Raw genomic sequence first — 12,582 nt, 5'->3', positions numbered from 1 at the left:
CCCCACAGAATGTCCACCTCACACACTATGCTCATAACACACAGATCAGATAGATTCCTCTCAGTGTATAGGCAGATAGGAGAGAGATTTATCTCAGACTGTATGTGATAATGTCACCCCACAGAATGTCCACCTCACACACTATGCTCATAACACACAGATCAGATAGATTCCTCTCAGTGTATAGGCATATAGAGAGATTTATCTCAGACTGTATGTGTAAATGTCACCCCACAGAATGTCCACCTCTCACACACTGCTCATAACACACAGATCAGATAGATTCCTCTCAGTGTATAGGCATATAGAGAGATTTATCTCAGACTGTATGTGTAAATCTCACCCCACGGAATGTGCCACCTCACACACTCTGCTCATAACACACAGATCAGATAGATTCCTCTCAGTGTATAGGCAGATAGAGAGATTTATTTCAGACTGTATGTGTAAATGTCACCCCACAGAATGTGCCACCTCACACACTCTGCTCATAACACACAGAACAGATAGATTCCTCTCAGTGTATAGGCAGATAGAGATTTATCTCAGACTGTATGTGATAATGTCACCCCACAGAATGTCCACCTCACACACACTGCCCATAACACACAGATCAGATAGATTCCTCTCAGTGTATAGGCAGATAGCAGAGAGATTTATCTCAGACTGTATGTGTAAATGTCACCCCACAGAATGTCCACCTCACACACACTGCTCATAACACACAGATCAGATAGATTCCTCTCAGTGTATAGGCAGATGGGAGATTTATCTCAGGCTGTATGTGATAATGTCACCCCACAGAATGTCCACCTCACACACTGCTCATAACACACAGATCAGATAGATTCCTCTCAGTGTATAGGCAGATAGGAGAGAGATTTATCTCAGACTGTATGTGATAATGTCACCCCACAGAATTGTCCACCTCACACACTATGCTCATAACACACAGATCAGATAGATTCCTCTCAGTGTATAGGCATATAGAGAGATTTATCTCAGACTGTATGTGTAAATGTCACCCCACGGAATGTGCCACCTCACACACTCTGCTCATAACACACAGATCAGATAGATTCCTCTCAGTGTATAGGCAGATAGATTTATCTCAGACTGTATGTGATAATGTCACCCCACAGAATGTCCACCTCACACACTCTGCCCATAACACACAGATCAGATAGATTCCTCTCAGTGTATAGGCAGATAGCAGAGAGATTTATCTCAGACTGTATGTGTAAATGTCACCCCACAGAATGTCCACCTCACACACTCTGCTCATAACACACAGATCAGATAGATTCCTCTCAGTGTATAGGCAGATAGGAGATTTATCTCAGACTGTATGTGATAATGTCACCCCACAGAATGTCCACCTCACACACACTGCCCATAACACACAGATCAGATAGATTCCTCTCAGTGTATAGGCAGATAGGAGAGAGATTTATCTCAGACTGTATGTGTAAATGTCACCCCACAGAATGTCCACCTCACACACTCTGCTCATAACACACAGATCAGATAGATTCCTCTCAGTGTATAGGCAGATAGGGGAGAGATTTATCTCAGACTGTATGTGAAAATGTCACCCCACAGAATGTCCACGTCACACACGCTGCTCATAACACACAGAACAGATAGATTCCTCTCAGTGTATAGGCAGATAGGGGAGAGATTTATCTCAGACTGTATGTGATAATGTCACCCCACAGAATGTCCACCTCACACACACTGCCCATAACACACAGATTAGATAGATTCCTCTCAGTGTATAGGCAGATAGGGGAGAGATTTATCTCAGACTGTATGTGATAATGTCACTCCACAGAATGTCCACCTAACACACTCTCCTCATTTTTACCCTGAAAGGTAACGCCCCTTTTTATTCAAATTTCCTACCCAGACTGAAGGTTGCAGTCCCTTGTTATACTTAAAGGCATACTCCATCCCAGCAGTCCATGTCCACTTCCTTTTGTACTTTACAGTCTTTCAATACATACGGCAGTCAGTTTTATTCCTGTCAGCATATACTCAGATTTCTAAATGCTGAGAAGATAACGGTCTCATATATTGCGGGGTACAGATATGTTATTAGTAGAGATGAGCGAGCACCAAAATGCTCCAGTGCTCATTACTCGAGTCGAACTTCCCGCGATGCTCGAGAGTTCATTTCGAGTAATGAACCCCATTGAAGTCAATGGGCGACTCGAGCATTTTTGTATATCACCGAAGCTCGCTAAGGTTTTTTATTTATGCAAATCTTCAAAACCTACGAAAGTGATGGAAACGGCACAGAAACGGATAGGGCAGGCGAGGGGCAACATGCTGGGCTGCATCTCAGGCTCCCAGGTCCCATTATTAAGCCACAATAGCGGCAAGAGTGCCCCCCCTCCCAACAATTTTTACTTCGGACACACCCTCATTAGCAAGGCACACCTTAGCTAAGCACCACACTACCTCCAACTAAGCACAATCACTGCCTGTGGGACACAACTCTGCCTCCTCTCCTGGGTTACATGCTGCCCAACCCCCCCGCACGACCCAGTGTCCACAGCGCATACCAAAGTGCCCCTGCGCAGCCTTCAGCTGCCCTCATGCCACACGCTTGCTTCATAGCCACACCACCCTCATGTCTATTTATAAGTGCGTCTGCCATGAGGAGTAACGGGAGGCACACACTGCAGAGGGTTGGCAGGGCCAGGCAGCGACCCTCTTCGAAAGGGGCGGGGCGATAGCCCACAATGCTGTTGAGAATTGATAATAGATTGACGTTCCATCTTCATTCCAATCCTTTGCCACCTCCGTCAGGAGCTGCAAACGTGGGCATAAAAGGGACTCAGCTGCCAGCCCATCACTTCTACACATCTCCACAATGCAGCAATACTCGGTGTGGGAAGTATGTGAGCGGGCCCTGGGTCAGCCTCTGTCCCAGCAAACACCTTGTGTGGCCCAAGGTGCTGCAAGTGACATAGCCATGGGGACTCCATGTGTCCACACACTACTCATTCTGTTTGGGTGTCGGATACCTCATCGACAACGCAAGGGGTAAACCATCTGCACTCTGCACCCTACCCAAGTCTGTCAGTGTTTTGGGGACAGACAGGTACAACTCCGCTATGGCAAGTCTGTGTGCACCCACAGCATGGGTGGCCCCCAGGAACCCACAGACGGTACAGAAAGAAATCCCATTGCAGTGCCCCGGATAGCTGAGGTTACGTGAGAGGAAATACATGTTGGCTGCGGCCCACACGCCATGCCCTAGACATTCAGGGTTACTTTTAAAATTGCCAGGCAGGTACAACTCTGCTATGGCAAGTCTGTGTGCACCCGCAGCATGGGTTGCAAGCAGGAACACACAGACGGTACAGAAAGAAATCCCATTGCAGTTCCCCGGATGGCTGAGGTTACGGGAGAGGAAATACATGTTGGCTGCGGCCCACACGCCATGCCCTAGACATTTTAGGGAGACCCCAGTAACATTTCTGTAGTAACAGTATAGACAGACCCCAGTAACATTTCTGTAGTAACAGTATAGACAGACCCCAGTAACATTTCATTAGCAGAAGTATAGGCAGACCCCTGTAACATTTACGTGCCAGAAGTATACGCAGACCCCAGTAACATTTTAGGAGCAGAAGTATACGGAGACCCCCTAGTAACATTTGTGTAGCAGCAGTATATGCAGACCCCCTAGTAACATTTCAGTAGCAGCACTATAGACAGAGCCCAGTGAGAGTCGTCCGCGCTCTCACTGAAAAACATCCACACCTTTGAAGACCTAGGCCTCTGCAGGGTGGCTTGGCGCGAGGGGGTGCTTTGGGAAATAGTTGGGGGAGTCTTCGCTCTGGCCCTGCCTCTACCCCTGGCCACCCCAATGCCTCTTAAAACCTGTCCTGCTGCTGCAATTGCCTCCCCCTCTGAAGACCTCTCCTCAGTTGGCTTAGCGAACCAGGTGGGGTCAGTCACCTCATTGTCCAGCGGCTCTTCCTCCGAATCCTCTGTGCGCTCCTCCCTCGGACTTACTGCCCTTACTACTACCTCACAGATAGACAACTGTGTCTCATCATCATCATCGACCTCCTCACCCAGTGAAAACTCTTGAGACAGTTGCCGGAAGTCCCCAGCCTCATCACCCGGACCCCAGGAACTTTCCAAAGGTTGGGCATCGGTCACAACAAACTCCTCAGGTGAGAGAGGAACCATTTTTTCCCAATCAGGGCAGGGGCCTGAGAACAGTTCCTGGGAGTCTGACTGCTCATCAGAATGTGTCATTTTCATGGAGTGAGGAGGCTGGGAGGAAGGAGGAGCAGCAGCCAGAGGATTCAGAGTTGCAGCAGTGGACGGCGCAGAACTCTGGGTGGTCGATACATTGCTGGATGCATTTTCTGCCATCCACGACAGGACCTGCTCACACTGTTCTGTTTGTAATAAAGGTCTACCACGCAGACCCGTAAATTGTGATATGAAGCTGGGGACCCCAGAAACTTGCCTCTCTCATAAATCCTGCAGCAGCCGGCTGCGATTCACCTGGACCAGGAACTCGGCCTGTGCCCACACCCTTACTTGGACCTCCGCGTCCTCGCCCGCGTCCACGGCCTCTAGGCCTACCCCTACCCCTCAGCATGGTGGATTACGAATAGAGCAGACACAGAGCGGTCTGAATAATTATGCAATTATTGGCGTGCAGTTGGAGGGTCACAGCGGTTATGTAACGCACACTGCAGTCCGCAAAAAATTATACGCTAGGCTGCAAAAAGGCCTAGCTGGGTAATAGTGAGCCACTACAACAGTAATGCACACGCTCACAGGTAGCCCTAAGGCGGAATGTTTTTTCAGTTTTTTTTTTTTTAAACCAGCAGCCTAGATAGCGTGTATATGTCTTTCCCTCTATCTGCGGCTGTACGTTGTGCGTGAAGTTGACGGAACACACAGAGCGGTGTAAAAAATTTGGCAATTATTGGCCTGCACTTGGAGGGTCACAGCGGTTATGTAACGCACACTGTAGGGCAAAACAAATATACGCTGGGCTGCAGAAAGCCCTAGCTGGCTAATAGTGAGCCACTACAACAGTAATGCACACGCTCACAGGTAGCCTAAGAAGGAGCTTTTTTGGGGTACTTGTTGACAGGATTCTACACTACCATTGTCCCTGCCTCACCAATACTTCCCCTATACTCTGTAGAATTGGCTGCAAACTGAGAACGCAATAGTCTGCAGAGCCCAAGATGAAAAAAAAAAAAGTGCAAAACTGCTCCCAGCTACCACAACAGTAATGCACAAGGTTAGAGGTGGCCCTAAGAAGGACCGTTGGGGTTCTTCTAGACAGGATTCTACACTACCACCGTCCCTGCCTCACCAGTACTGCCCCTATACTCTGTATAATTGGCTGCAGACTGACAACGCAATAGTCTGCAGAGCCCAAGATGAAAAAAAAAAAAAGTGCAAAACTGCTCCCAGCAGCCACAACAGTAATGCACACGGTCAGATGTGGCCCTAAGAAGGACCATTGGGGTTCTTGAAGACGCTAACACTCTCCCTATAGCACCAGCAGCACCCTCCCTAATCTCTGCCAGCGTGTCTGTGGCGAGCCGCGGCGGGACCGCTTTAAGTACTCGGTGGTCACTTGATCTCGCCAGTCACTCACTGCAGGGGGGTGGGATAGGGCTGGCATGTCACAGGAGGAAGTGGTAATGCCTTCCCTGCATGTCTATTGGCCAGAAAATGACGCTAAACATGCAGGGAAGGAAATGGAATTGACTCGAGTACCGCGTGGTGTCCGTCTCGAGTAACGAGCATCTCGAGTACCCTAATACTCGAGCGAGTACATTCGCTCATCTCTAGTTATTAGTTCCATAACATAGGGGGTCACTTACTTTTATGCATAGGATTGAATAATCAAGTTGCAACACTTTAAATTTCCAATATTTAGTACGCAAAGAACGGTCATGGCAAATTTGACATTTGTGCGGTAAAAATTTGTGTAATTATTTGCTGCATCGGGGAGTGAGAGAATTAGATTCCGTACATAAAATTTGGACGCTAATTCTTTTGCGCTAGAATTGAATAATCGAGTTGGGACCCATTAGCTTTTCCTATTTATGACATAATCAATGCTCGTGCCAAATTTCATGTTTCTACGACATCGGGAAGTTGGAGAATTAGTGGCGAGTCAGTCAGTGAGTGAGTCAGTCATTCAGTCAGTGAGTGAATCAGTGAGTGAGTCAGTCAGTGAGTGAGTGAGTCAGTCATTCAGTCAGTGAGACAGTCAGTGAGTGAGTGAGTCAATCAGTGAGTGAGTCAGTCAGTGAGTCAGTGAGTGAGTGAGTCAGTTAGTGAGTGAGTCAGTCAGTGAGTGAGCCAGTCAGTAAGTGAGTGAGTCAGTCAGTCAGTCAGTGAGTGAGTGAGTGAGTCAGTCAGACAGTCAGTAAGTCAGTGAGGGCTTTCGTCTTTATATATCTATATTACTCTCCAAATGCACACCATTCGCAACCTGATTGGTTGTTTGGATTTACTCAGTTATTTGGTTTTGCTGATTCATGGTGATTGGTTGTTTAGGTTGGCTGATTCAAGGTGATTGGTTGTTTACGTTGGCTGATTCACGGTGATTGGTTGTTTAGGTTGGCTGATTCACGGTGATTGGTTGTTTAGGTTGGCTGATTCACGGTGATTGGTTGTTTAGGTTGGCTGATTCACGGTGATTGGTTGTTTAGGTTGGCTGATTCATGGTGATTGGTTGTTAAGGTTGGTTGATTCACGGTGATTGGTTGTTTAGGTTAGCTGATTCACGGTGATTGGTTCTTTAGGTTGGCTGATTCACGGTGATTGGTTGTTTAGGTTGGCTGATTCATGGTGATTGGTTGTTAAGGTTGGTTGATTCACAGTGATTGGTTGTTTAGGTTGGCCGATTCACGGTGATTGGTTGTTTAGGTTGGCTGATTCACGGTGATTGGTTGTTTAGGTTGGCTGATTCACGGTGATTGGTTGTTAAGGTTGGCTATTCACGGTGATTGGTTGTTCGATTGGTTGGGATCCGGTGGGCTGAAGGACCTTTGGTGATGTCACTGCTGTGGGAGGAGATATTCTGGAGTTTGGTAGTACTGTATACTGGATAAGCCAATAGAAAATACCAGGACCTGTGATGATGTCACCGTCATGTGATCACCTGTGTGGGTGGAGTCAGGGATCACATGATCAGTGGCTAAGCACTGTATCCAGGAACTGTGTGTGCCATGTGTGCAGTCAGCATAAATGTAGTAGAGCTGCAAGCGGCTATTTGTCTGATGTGCTGTGCATGTAATGTGTATAGTCAGCATTGATGTCTGTCATGTAGCAGAGCTGTGTTTGTAACATGTGCATGTCATGTAGCAGAGCAGAGTTTGTAACATGCACATGTACTGTGGTACAGCTGTCAAACGCGTATAATGTAGCAGACCTGTGTTTGTACCATGCGCATGTCATGTACCAAAGCTGTGTCTGTGACTCCTCTGTCATGTAGCAAAGCTGAGTTTGTAACATGTACATATCATGTCTGTTAGGTGCATGTTATGTACCAAAGCTGTGTCTGTGACGCACCTATCATGTAGCAGAGCTGATTTTGTAACAGGAGCATGTACAGTGGCACAGCTGTATCTGTCATGCGCATGTCATGTAGCAGAGCTGTGTTTGTAACATGTTCATGTACTGTGGAACAGTTGTGTCTGTCATGCGTATATAATGCAACAGAGCTGTGTTTGTACCATGCGCATGTCATGTCTCTCAGGCATATGTCATGTACAAAAATTGTGTCAGTGACGCGCATGTCATGTAGAAGAGCTGAGTTTGTAACATGCGCATGTACTGTGGCACAGCTGTATCTGTCATGCGCATATAATATAGTAGAGCTGTGTTTGTACCATGCGCATGTCATGTCTGTCAGGCACATGTCATATACCAAAGCTGTGTCAGTGACATGCATGTCACGTAGCAGAGCTGAGTTTGTAACGTGTGCATGTACTGTGGCACAGCTGTGTCTGTCACGTGCATATAATGTAGCAGAACTGTGTTTGTTCCATGCATGTCATGTCTGTCAGTTGTATATCATGTACCAAAGCTATAACATGCGCATGTACTGTGGCACATGTGTCTGTCATGCAAATGTCATGTAGCAGAGCTGTGTCTGTGCTGTGACCCACATGTCATGTAGCAGAGCAGAGTTTGTAACATGCGCATGTACTGTGGCACAGCTTTGTCTGTCACGTGCATATAATGTAGCAGACCTATGTTTGTACCATGCACATGTCATGTCCATCAGGTGCATGTCATATAGCAGAGCTGAGTTTTTAACATGCACATATACTGTGGCACAGATGTGTCTGTCAGGCGCATGTCATGTACCAAAGCTATGTCTTTGACGCGAATGTCATGTATAGCTGAGTTTGTAACATGCACATGTACTGTAGCACAGCTGTATCTGTCATGCGCATATAATATAGCAGAGCTGTGTTTGTACCATGAGCATGTCATTTCTGTCAGGTGCATGTCATGTACCAAAGCCGTGTCCATGAAGCGCATGTCATGTAGCAGAGCTGTTTCTGTGCTATGCATTCCATTTAGCAGAACTGTGTCGATCAGGCGCATGTCATGTACCGAAGCGGTGTCTGTGCCGCACATGCCATGTAGCAAAGCTGTGTCTGTGACGGGCATGCCTTGTAGCAGAGCTGTGTCTGTGACGGGCATGCCTTGTAGCAGAGCTGTGTCTGTGACGGGCATGCCTTGTAGCAGAGCTGTGTCTGTGACGGGCATGCCTTGTAGCAGAGCTGTGTCTGTGACGGGCATGCCTTGTAGCAGAGCTGTGTCTGTGACGGGCATGCCTTGTAGCAGAGCTGTGTCTGTGACGGGCATGCCTTGTAGCAGAGCTGTGTCTGTGACGGGCATGCCTTGTAGCAGAGCTGTGTCTGTGACGGGCATGCCTTGTAGCAGAGCTGCGTCTGTGACGGGCATGCCTTGTAGCAGAGCTGCGTCTGTGACGGGCATGCCTTGTAGCAGAGCTGCGTCTGTGACGGGCATGCCTTGTAGCAGAGCTGCGTCTGTGACGGGCATGCCTTGTAGCAGAGCTGCGTCTGTGATGGGCATGCCTTGTAGCAGAGCTGCGTCTGTGACGGGCATGCCTTGTAGCAGAGCTGCGTCTGTGACGAGCATGCCATGTAGCAGAGCTGCGTCTGTGACGAGCATGCCATGTAGCAGAGCTGCGTCTGTGACGAGCATGCCATGTAGCAGAGCTGCGTCTGTGACGAGCATGCCATGTAGCAGAGCTGCGTCTGTGACGAGCATGCCATGTAGCAGAGCTGCGTCTGTGACGAGCATGCCATGTAGCAGAGCTGCGTCTGTGACGAGCATGCCATGTAGCAGAGCTGTGTCTGTGACGAGCATGCCATGTAGCAGAGCTGTCTGTGACGAGCATGCCATGTAGCAGAGCTGTCTGTGACGAGCATGCCATGTAGCAGAGCTGTGTCTGTGATGAGCATGCCATGTAGCAGAGCTGTGTCTGTGATGAGCATGCCATGTAGCAGAGCTGTGTCTGTGATGAGCATGCCATGTAGCAGAGCTGTGTCTGTGATGAGCATGCCATGTAGCAGAACTGTGTCTGTGATGAGCATGCCATGTCATGTAGCAGAGCTGTGTCTGTCAGGCTCATGGCATGCAGAAACAGTGGTATTACATAATTTCCTAATAATTACTAGTATTCCCTATATTTGTCTCAGTAATAAGATTGTCCCCTGTATTAACCTCAATAGTAATAGTGATCCCCACAGTGGCCTTAGTAATAATAGTGTTCCCTACATCCGCCCCAGTAGTAATAGTGACACCTACAGTGGCCCTAGTAGTAATAGTGACTCCCTCACAGTGGTCTTAGTAGTAATATAGTCACCCTCACAGTGGCTATAGCAGTAATAGTGTCCCCCTATATCAGCCCCAGTAGTAATAGCGATCGCTCAGAGTTATACTAGTAGTAATAATGGTGCCTATATTTGTCTCCATAGTAATAGTCACCCTATATTGGCCTCAGTACTACTTGTCCCCAATATCAGCCCCAGTAGTAATAGTGACCCTTATAGTAACCTCAGTAGTAATATAGAGACCCACGGAGGCCTCAGTAATAATTGTGAGCTCTACAGTGGCCACAGTAGTACTAATGTCCCCAGTTTTGACCTCAGTTGTAATAGTGCTCCCTATATTGGCCTTAGTAGTAATGGTGATCCCCACAGTGGCCTTAGTAGCAACCGTCACCCCCACAGTGGCCCCAGTGAACCCCCAGTCACCCTAATAGTAATGTCCCCTATATCGGTCTCAGTGGTAATTGTGACCCCCACTGTGGCCACAGTAATAAGGGTCCCCAATATCAGCCCTAGCAGTAATAGTGACAGCTATAGTGGCTTCAATAGTAATATTGTGACCCCCCCCCCCAGTGGCCGTAATAGTCACCCCCTTCCACAGTGGTCTCAGTAGTAATAGTGACCCCTACAGTGGCCCCAGTAGTAACATTATCCTCTATATTGGCCTCAGTTGTAATAATGTTCCCTATGTTGGCTGCAGTAGTAATATTGTCCCCTATATTGGCCTCAATAGTAATAGTGACCCCACAGTCGCCCCAGTAGTAACAGTGTCCCCTATATCAGCCCCAGTAGTAACAGTGACCCCTATATCAGCCACAGTAGTAATAGTGACCCCCACAGTTGTACTAGTAGTAATAATGTTCTCTATATTTGTCTCAGTAGTAATAGTGTCCCCTATATTGGCCTCAATAGTCAGAGTGACCCGACAGTGGCCTCAGTAATAGTGACCCCCTACAGTTGACTTAAATAATAGTGTCCCCAATATCAGCCCCAGTAGTAATTTAGTGACCCCCCCCCCCCCCAGTGGACCCAGTAGTAATTATGACCCCCACACTGGTCTCAGTAGTAATAACGTCTCCAATTTTGACCTCAGTTGTAATAGTGACCCCTATATTGGCCTCAGTAGTAATATAGTGACCCCCCACTGTGGCCCAAGTAGTAACTGTGACCCCCACAGTGGCCCCAGTAGTAACTGTGACCCCCACAGTGGCCCAAGCAGTAACTGTGACCCCCACAGTGGCCCAAGCAGTAACTGTGACCCCCATAGTGGTTCTAGTAGTAATTGTGACCCCCACAGTGGTCTCAGTAGTAGTATAGTGACTCCACAGTGGCTCCAGTAGTAAAAAAAGTGACCCCCAGTGGTTTCAGTAGTAATATAGTGACCCCCACAGTGGTCCCATCAGTTATATAGTGACCACCACAGTGGTCTCAGCAGTAATACAGTGACCCCAGTAGTAATAGTGACCCGCACAGTGGCCTTAGTAGTAATCGTGACAAATGGCTGTTCCGCCTGGGGAAAGTGGGACACAGGGTTCCAAAGCAGGACTGTCCCACCTAAATCGGGACATCTGCTCACCTTACCCTGTGGACAGGCCATCCATAGTTTGCAATGGGACAACCCTTTTCAACAAGGACACTCTCTTGCAGAAAGTACATGTAACGATTCTTCTGTCTCGGACGTCAGTCAAAAGAAAAATCGGCAATCTGAAAACCGATTTGTGGTAATCAGTTTTTTTTGTGCAATATCTGTCCATATCGCAGTATAAGGGGACAGGAGTAGGCCTGACTGCATGCGCCCTCATACAGACGTGTGATTGGTTTGGCTTGTTCTTAGGGTGGGACTTCGGATCTTTGTTCTCTGCTGTGTCCATTTGCTTTCATTCTGGCAGGCGTCTGTCGTTCTGTCCCGGTTGCTGATGATGTCATTGTCATGTGACACACTCTCCGGGGACATGCCACCGATTGGGATGACGCATGCCTGGTTCTGATTGGTTGGTGTGCATTATTTGGCTCTGTGCTGCATTGGGCCTCCTGGCCTTGCCCTCGGCTCGGGTACCCTTACTATAATTCTCGCACTTGGACTTTCTCCGATGACCTTCTCCTGCTGGGGTCTCCTCTGCACTCGCTCTTTATTTGTATATGAACCTTGTCCATGCGGGCCGAGTATGCGCTGTGCACGCCCGGGAATCTGACAGCACGGACAGTGATTTTGTTTTTAATTCCCCGCTGTGTTGAGAGTGCGGATGCGTTTTAGGAAGGCTCCGTAGCATACGCAGAGGTAGAGCATGCTGCGATCTATTTCTCTGCCGTATGTGCATGGAAGAATGAAGGCCCGCTGACTTTCATTGCCTCCATTCACTGCATATCACGTGTAATATGCGGTGATCAGCCCTAAGTGTTAAAGCGGCATCGGCCGGCGTCATGTCCAGCGCCAAGTACGTCAGGAAGCGCCTCTGTTGGGATTCGGCCCTGGACTCCACCTACAACGGCCTTTGCTTTGTCTTTTCAGATTCACCCGCGGTACTGAAGCCTGGGCGACGCTCGCAGGAAAGGCTGCGCTTCTAGAGACATCTTCCCGTCGTTGATGAAGGCCGCCGGCGGCACCAATACTGTCTGTATGAGTACCGGACCAAGGGAAATAAAGATAATGTGTCTAACGTCTCAGAGAGCATGATGGGCGCCGCTCGTCCCCCGGGGGGTCACA

At 48.2% G+C, this 12,582-nt stretch overlaps 1 protein-coding gene across 1 annotated transcript in view; it reads left to right on the top strand.

Annotated features, from left to right (window-relative positions):
* The window catches only part of LOC136579658 (chemokine-like protein TAFA-1), a 29,396-nt gene extending 16,857 nt beyond the window's left edge, over positions 1-12,539 (top strand). Inside the window, exon 4 of the mRNA XM_066579704.1 lies at positions 12,388-12,539. Coding sequence (XP_066435801.1) covers positions 12,388-12,405 — 18 coding nt within the window. The 3' untranslated portion in view covers positions 12,406-12,539. The remainder of the gene's footprint in view (positions 1-12,387) is intronic.
* The last annotated feature ends 43 nt before the right edge of the window (positions 12,540-12,582 follow it).

The sequence above is a fragment of the Eleutherodactylus coqui genome, chromosome 10 (genome assembly GCF_035609145.1).
Source record: "Eleutherodactylus coqui strain aEleCoq1 chromosome 10, aEleCoq1.hap1, whole genome shotgun sequence".
NCBI classification, from domain to species: Eukaryota; Metazoa; Chordata; class Amphibia; order Anura; family Eleutherodactylidae; genus Eleutherodactylus; species Eleutherodactylus coqui.
Note: the sequence above shows the minus strand (reverse complement) of the source record. Positions and strands in the feature narration are given on the sequence as shown.